Source organism: Octopus bimaculoides, chromosome 15 (genome assembly GCF_001194135.2).
Source record: "Octopus bimaculoides isolate UCB-OBI-ISO-001 chromosome 15, ASM119413v2, whole genome shotgun sequence".
Classification (NCBI taxonomy): domain Eukaryota; kingdom Metazoa; phylum Mollusca; class Cephalopoda; order Octopoda; family Octopodidae; genus Octopus; species Octopus bimaculoides.
Window position 1 is genome coordinate 32,636,295 of NC_068995.1, and position 8,506 is coordinate 32,644,800.

At 35.8% G+C, this 8,506-nt stretch overlaps 1 protein-coding gene across 1 annotated transcript in view; it reads right to left on the bottom strand.

Moving 5' to 3' along the window:
* The window catches only part of LOC106878217 (NBAS subunit of NRZ tethering complex), a 132,994-nt gene that overhangs the window by 91,457 nt on the left and 33,031 nt on the right, over positions 1-8,506 (bottom strand). Inside the window, exons 15-16 of the mRNA XM_014927365.2 lie at positions 6,902-6,971; positions 1,649-1,774 (exon numbers count right to left, since the gene is read on the bottom strand). Of these exons, the coding sequence (XP_014782851.1) occupies positions 1,649-1,774; positions 6,902-6,971 (196 nt within the window). The remainder of the gene's footprint in view (positions 1-1,648; positions 1,775-6,901; positions 6,972-8,506) is intronic.

Here is an 8,506-nt window from a genome sequence, read left to right on the forward strand (position 1 = left end):
TAAAAAACCCAATACTGTAACAGCTTTGGTTCAAAGGCCCACAAATTTTCGATATTTTGTCAAAAGGTCTCAGAAATCTATGAGGTGTAAATGTGGATGTATTCAAAGAACTGTTAAACAACTTTTTATATAATAAACCAGGTGAACCCACATCATGGCAAGAGACACATGGACCAATTCTGGAGACAGGACCAGAAAGTGAGTCTAAAATAAACATGCATTAACACTAATGGTAGTGCAGCCAGCATGACAAGAACTCCTGGCTAAAACTGACAATAGAAGAATAAAATAATTCAACTTGAAAAGAGAAATGAAAAATCAATTGGAAGGAAGTCAATTATAGACAAAGTAGTTATTAATAGAAAGCACATGGCTCGGTGGTTAAAGCGTTGGGCTCACAATCATGAGATAGTGAGTTCGATTCCAGACTGAGCTGTGTGTTGTGTTCTTGAGCAAAACACTTTATTTCATGTTGTTCCAGTTCACTCAGCTGTAGAAATGAGTTGTGACGTCACTGGTGCCAAGCTGTATCAGCCTCTGCTTTTCCTTTGGAAAACATCAGTAGCATGGAGAGGGGAGGCTGGTATGCATGGGCGACTGCTGGTCTTCCATAAACAACCTTGACTGGATTTGTGTCTAGGAGGGAAACTATGTGCAATCCCATAGTCATTCATGACTGAAGGGAGTCTTTACACTTTAACCCTTTAGTTGTTAATAAATATTGATTAGGTCTGATGAGATAGACAATATACTATAAAGGAACTAAAAACTTGTTCTAATAGTTTCCAGCACATTTCATCAATACCAGCAGGATCAAATGAATGAAAACAAATACAAAACAACAAAACACTGAATAAAGGCCACAAAATAAATCCTTTACTATAAAAGTATTTTGTTTTGCTTGTAAATTATATCCTATCCTGCTAACCCAAACAAGATAGAATTTATTATAGGCACAGGAGTGGCTGTGTGGTAAGAAGCTTGCTTCCCAACCACATGGTTCCGGGTTCAGTCCCATTGTGTGGCACCTTGGGCAAGTGTCTTTTACCATAACCTCAGGCCAACCAAAGCCTTATAAGTGGATTTTTTAGATGGAAACTGAAAGAAGCCCATTGTGTGTGCGTGTGTATACAAATGTATGTATGTATTTATGTGTCTGTGCTTGACAACTGATGTTGGTGGGCTAACATCCCCATAACTTAGTGGTTCGGCAAACGAGAACGATAGAATAAGTACTAGGCTTACAAAGAATAAGTCCTGGGGTCGATTTGTTCTACTAAAGACAGTGCTCCAGTATAGCCACAGTCAAATGACTGAAACAAGTAAAAGAATAAAAGAATATATATATATATAAAGCATAGATTGAATGTGTCATTGAGATATATAACGTGTTAAGTAAACAGCTACAAGGTCATCCATCACTGAAAGAAATATGCATACTCCTCCCTGTACCTCATTACATTTGCACCTCCAAAACTAACTTCAACAATAATAAAACAAACACATTATCCAAGAGTAAATATGTCAAGCACAAGATCTGATGCAGATAACAAATATCACTTGAACATCAATTTAATAAAAATCTTATAGTAAAGTGAAGAAGGATTAATAAAGAACTGATGTTTTGGAAATTATAGGAGAGACTTACCAAGTAATCTTCAATTGAAGCTATAGATACAGGGGACTTCTGCCACTGGCGTTGGTACACTAAATCACAATCCAAACCATAAGCTTTTGCAAGTGCAAGAGCTTCTCCATATTCTTCATTATCAATCTGTGAAAACATAATCAAATTACATTAAATCAGATTATCTGCTTGACTGAAACACTTAACATTTCACATTCACAATATCTTCTCCCTATGCTGAGATTAGTATCTCTTCAATTAAAAATAAAACTTTGTTTTTGCTCAACAAATACATGGGGTGTTGTGGACTCTCCTATCACAAATTACAGATGAGGGTACTGCAACTTTTTGCTGAACAACCAGCACAGATAATTTGTTTATAGTGATCAAATGTGTGCTACTCCCTTGTGCTCATTCCCTCTATTAAATCGACATTGCCTGTACAGGAACATAGTATACCACTATGCCACATGTCAGATGTCACAGTGATTGCAGAGTATTGTAAAATGAAGTGTTTCACTCAAGAACACTATATGCCCAGTCTGGGAATTGAAACTATGATCTTGCAGTTTTGAGTGGAACACTCTAACCACTAAGCCACATGCCTTTATTGTGTAGTATATGGAGTGTACTGCATGGTAACAGAAAGGTGATCTCATTATCTAAACTGTGGTAAAGTCTTAGGCTTTGTTGATGCAACTGTGTTAATAACAACAGCAGCAGCAACAACAATGATTTCTTTATTATTAACATCAGAGAGTTATTTTTTGCCATACATAGAACTCACACAAATATTACTGATGTAACTATGTGGGAGTGGACAAAATAAAGTTGTGTAAAAGTAAAGGAAGAAGTAAAAACATTTACATGACAGACAGATATACACATACATATATGTATGTATGTACACAAAAATATCTCTCCCTCTGACTGGGATAACCATGTATCTCCACTATAGCAAGACACCTGTTTGTGTCCTTCTGTCATAACACTAGATTCTCATCATTTGGCACAAAGCTACGTTCTCCATACTGCACCCACCTCCTCTCAAATGATCCTTGTTTTGCAAGTTACTTGGTGACCTGGCCAGTGCCACTTAAAAAAGCATCATCCAGTCCACTCTGTGATGTGGGTAGCTGTAAAAACCATGCCAAAACAGATCTTGCCAGTGCTGGTGCCCACTGTGTAGAGTGGTTGGCATTAGGAAGGGCGTCTGGCTGTAAAAACTGCCAAACAAACCTCACCAGTGCTGGTGCTACATAAAAAGCATTCAGTCCACTATGTAAAGCGGTTGTCATTAGGAAGATCATCCAGTTGTAAAAACAATGCCAAAAAAGACCGTGGGGCTTAGTGCAGTCCTCTGGCTTATCAGCTCCTGTCAAACTGTCCAACCCAAGCCAGCATGAAAGGCAAACATTAAATAATGATGATGAAGATGATTTTATATACACACACATTAAGAATTTAAAGGTGTGCATATGTTAGAGGCAAAGGTGAGCGCATTTCCTACTTGTTGTTGGCACTCCGTTGCTTATGACGTCGAGGGTTCCAGTTGATCCGATCAACAGAACAGCCTGCTCATGAAATTAACGTGCAAGTGGCTGAGCACGCCACAGACTCGTGTACCCTTAACGTAGTTCTCGGGGAGATTCAGCGTGACACAGTGTGACGGGCTGACTCTTTGAATTACAGGCACAACAGAAACAGGATGTAAGAGTGAGAGAAAGTTGCGATGAAAGAGTACAGTAGGGTTCGCCACCATCCCCTGCCGGAGCCTCGTGGAGCTTTAGGTGTTTTTGCTCAATAAACACTCACAATGCCCGGTCTAGGAATCGAAAACACGGTCCTATGACCATGAGTCCACTGCCCTAACCACTGGGCCATTGCGCCTCCACATTCCCTACTTAGCTCTAAAAAAAAAAAATTAATAAAGTGTTGATAGATAGACTCCAAAATTAAGCAAATGGGTGAAATAGCAAAAGCTAACGTAATACATCGGTGAAGAACTGGCACCAGCATGTAGAGATAGAATAACAACAAAAGAGAATGCAACACTAAAACAATGCAATATTAAAATATTTGACAGACATTTTTAGAAACCTTTAGGGTAATGAGCTGGTAGAATCATTAATATGCCAGGCAAAATGTTTAGTGGCATTTTGTGTCTGTCTTTATGCTCGGAGTTCAAATTCTACCAAAGCCAACTTTGCTTTTATCCTTTTGGGATCAATAAAATAAGTATCAGCTGAGCACTGGAGTTGATGTAATCAACTCACCCCCACCCTCCACAGTATTACTGGTCTTGTGCAAAAATTTGAAACCAATATTTAGAAACCTAAATTGAACTATCTATGTCAACAGATGCATTATTTGAAATAGATCTTGCTTTGAAAAAATGTCAAATTACAGAGAACTTCAACAAAGGTTATACATTCTCTTAAAACAAGCATCTTTTGCTGGATAAATATTTCAGCTAACTTCAGAAATAATAATATATCTATTATAAGAAAGATAAAGTTCAGTATTATTACACATTTAGCAAGACAGATAAGATTGAAAATATGATAATGACACTTCCAATGAATAAATAATTTCAAACTGTTTGTACTGCAAATAACAATCAACCACACCAACATCATTTAACATTCGTTTTCCATGCTGGCATGGGTTGGAAGCTTGACAGGAACTTGAAAGGCCAGGGGCTGCACCAGGTTTCATAGTCTGTTTTGGCTTATTTTCTACAGCTGGATGCCCTTCCTAATGCCAACCACTCAAAGAGTGCACTGGTGCTTTTTACATGGCACCTTCACCAGTGCTTTTTACAAGGCACCTGCACCCACACCAATGCTTTTTACAAGGCACCTTGGCTTTAGTAGCCATGTAAAAAGTACTGATGTGGGTGCTGGAGCCACCCAATCATTTTTACAGCAATTTTCATAACAAAATGGGACAGTAAATACAAGAGCAAGTATATACTTGACTTTTTGCAAGCCCTCCAAGACCATAGAGGTCAACTTGGTTTATATCCTTCTTGAGAAAACATAACAAGGAGGAAGTTCCAGTTGACCAATGTCCTGGATAGACAAATAGGGAGGGAGTACAGCAATATGTGTGACAAGGAGAAGAAAGTGAATGGAAGTAACCTAAATGGATGCAGCATGAGACTGACTAACCAGCTGTAAAGAATAAAGGTTGTGGTATAAAAATAATGTCAAGGAAAAGGAAGGCAACAGAATCAAACTTGGTACACCATGGAGGTTCTTTTTTTTTTTGTTTTTTTTTTGTTTTTATCAGCACTGGAAGGCTGAATGGCAAAAATAAACTTTGGTGTGATTTTAGCTTACAATAATTTCTTACATTGTTAAGGCAACAAGCTGGTAAGAATTGTTACAACGCTAGACAAAATGCATATGTTCTGAGTTCAAATTCCATTGAAGTCAACTTTGCCTTTCATCCTTTCAGGGTTGATAAAATACTTATCTGAGTACCATTTGAGCACAGGGGTCAATGTAATCAACTTATTCCCTCCTTGGAATTGCTGGCCTTTGCCAAAATTTGAAACCAATAATTTCTTGCATAGGTATAATACCATATATTTAGAGGGTTGGGGAATATTATTGGTACTTATTTTATCCAATCTGGGGGGATAAAAAATTGAGTCAGTCCCAGCAAGATTTTGAATTGTATCAATTGTAACATCTTCCAACCTCTCTGAACTGATAATAAAGATATAGACAAAATAATATCTCACCAATGTTCTCTTGGCTTACATGTAAAATTATAAGAACTGTGAATAGAGAGTTGTAGCTGCACCAGTGAATATTTCATTTATTGTAGTTTAAACAAGTTAGCCTCATTGACCATGCCACACAGGAGAAAGTAAACTCGGTACTTCAAGTTTACAGAACAGTAATCAATCCTACATGATACTGCTGCACGAAGCTGTAATAACTACCACTTCATAATATGTGTGTGTGTGTGTGTTAGGTGGAGGATTAGGTTGTTGAGAATAAAATGGTTTGGAATGTTAGTGACAGGATACAAACTGCCAACCAATTTTGTTTGTAGTTTGATGCTATTTGAATTGAGCCATTTATGACTTAGAAGACTATAAATTGTTTAAACACCTGGAACATATTTCAAATTTTAGCACAAGACTAACAATTTCGGGAAAGGGGATAGATGGATTACATTAACAACAGTGATCAACTGGTACTCATTCTATCGACGCCAAAAGGATGAAAGGCAATGTTGACCTTGGAGGAATTTGAACTCAGAACGTGAATACCGACGAGATGTCGTTAAACATTTTGCCCGGCGTGCTAACGATTCTGCCAGTTCGCCTCCTTAAACTCGTGAAAAAATGACAAAGTGTTTGAGAGATAACTTAATGCTAGATGTTTAATTGATGACTACAGGTATTTAATGTCTCAGTCAATCAAAATAACAAGACACAATATGAAATTTCTGACAAGACGCTGCTATTAACATTTAATAGATAATTATTCATTGTTGTTGAAGAAGAAAAATAACATTTATAATATCTCTTGTTTCTGATGAAAAAAATAAGGGATATTATTTGTCACATAATATGGAAGGCACCAGATTATATCGAAGTTAAGAGATGTAACATTTACCCAATTTCCAAGAACCGTTTCAATTAACGTCTTGCTTTATTTTCCCATAGAAATAAAGGCTTAACTACTGTTTCCTTCCCCGCTTCCATCGAATGTCGCCTCATAACGTTCTCAATAATGTACGACTTGTTTATCACCATAACAAGATAAAATATTAACATGAAGTTAGAAGACACGATTTTTTAAAAATACCAATTTACGTTTAATTTAATACAGTACACATGGAAAGTAATAAAACAAAATATTATTGTACGGTTAAACGTATTCTGACAATTTTTTTCCCCCATTCGTGTTAATAATAATATCAATTAGGAATAATAATGCATTTCACTCATCGTGAGCTGATTACTGAATGGTTAAAAATTGTACGAAATTATTTTCTTTCCGAGTAAAAAATAATTTTAACATCATCGTAATCTTTGCTTTACAAAATATATCGGCAAAACTTCATTAAAAATGTAAACTATTAAGAAAACTGTGGAAAAAAAAGTCGGTGTAACGCTACAGACTGCAATTATGCTGAAATAAATTGATAACGAAATCTTACAGACACGAGCGAAAAAAAAATTCTATTAAGAGGAAGTAACTCTAATAGCCTTAATGAAAATGTGAAAGAGTTATGCAACGTGTTACTTACTTTCTGTGCGTACAATTCTTCGGGAGTTGTGGAGCGCAAACATACAAGTTGGTAAGTCCGGTTGACGAGTCTGTAGAAGAAAAGAAAAGTTGAAGACGACGATAGTCTCACCACAATTTCTTCCCAGACATCTCTCAGCTGAATCATGTCATTTAGTCAAAAAGAACAGCAACGGTTTCACTGAATATCAAACCATACACTGAGCTTAACCCTTAAGCCACATTAATACATCATGCATGCTTCACATCTCACGTGCCTACCAGCCTGCTCTCTTTCTTTCTATATAAGCTGAAATATTCTTTTCTTTTTCTTTCTCTTACTCTCGCTTTTTTTAAGACTTCATTTTTTATGGATGAGAGCGGCTTATAAAGACTCAAGTTGCTAACTAAACGGTGCTACACACAGTTGAGATAACTAACCTAAAAAACTTTGACCTCGAGTACTTTATATATTCAGAAATACGATCATTTGACAACCGCTCCTTCGTGGCAACATTCATTTATAAAACGAACATTATATACATTCTTTTTAATGCAAGTTATGTTGGGTCCCATACGGTTTTCAATTATTTTTTTATTTTACGAGGAGTTGTTCACTGTTTCATCCGAATGGATTCGAATAAAGTATTAAAGTCTCCTTTTAAAAGATAAAGTAAAATTCAACGTAAGAAAAAGATATAAATAAGGATAAATTGAGGTATTTAATGTGTACAAAGAAAACAAAACTCAAATTCAGACATGCATAAATAAAAGCTACAATAATAGATAAGAAAGCTATCAGAATCCACAATTCCAAATACAAAAATTTTCATAATGACCGCTTTCTTTTAGAGGGACGACAGTGAGGGGGGGGGGAGGAACTATTAATAATTCAAAGTTAAAACGAAATGAAAGAAATTGCTGAGTTATATTCAAACAATGAAAGTTTATATATATATATATATATATATATATATACATATATATCGAAAAAGTATTCTTTTGGACTTCGAGGCTTATTTCAGCATATTGTTATGTCATATAAACGTGATTTACTGAATAGATGAACGTAATTTCAAACAGCTACACACAACAGATAAGGAAGATTCGACAGATACTCATGTTCATCGGAAATACACTTGACTTAGATATTGCTAACTTCGTTTAACGGTACTTGTCTTTTATCTAAACTATTCTTGTTCAGAATTCATGAGATTAACTTGCACAAAATTATCTCTCGTTCAGTCAGTTCTTTGATACTTTGTCGTTTTATATAGATAGGACTTTGACTAAACAAGTTAAAATCACTTTTATATTAATCGCTTACAACAATAGCTCTACTACACACACACAACGAAAAGTATATCGTTATTTAGTTCTACATATCCTGCCAATGTTAATTAAAATAGTGCCCAAAGCAACATATACATAAAAATATTGTAGAAAAGGTTTGATAGTTGTCATCGAGACTTTAGTCTCTCTATCACTTTTCAACAGCATTATATATGAAGAGACATTAGAACAATTAACAACATAATAAAAAGGTTTTATTTATGATGATGCTTGGTTTCACAATTCCTGTCATTCAGCTTAGCAGCCGCTGATTGAATTATAATTTGGTATTGGA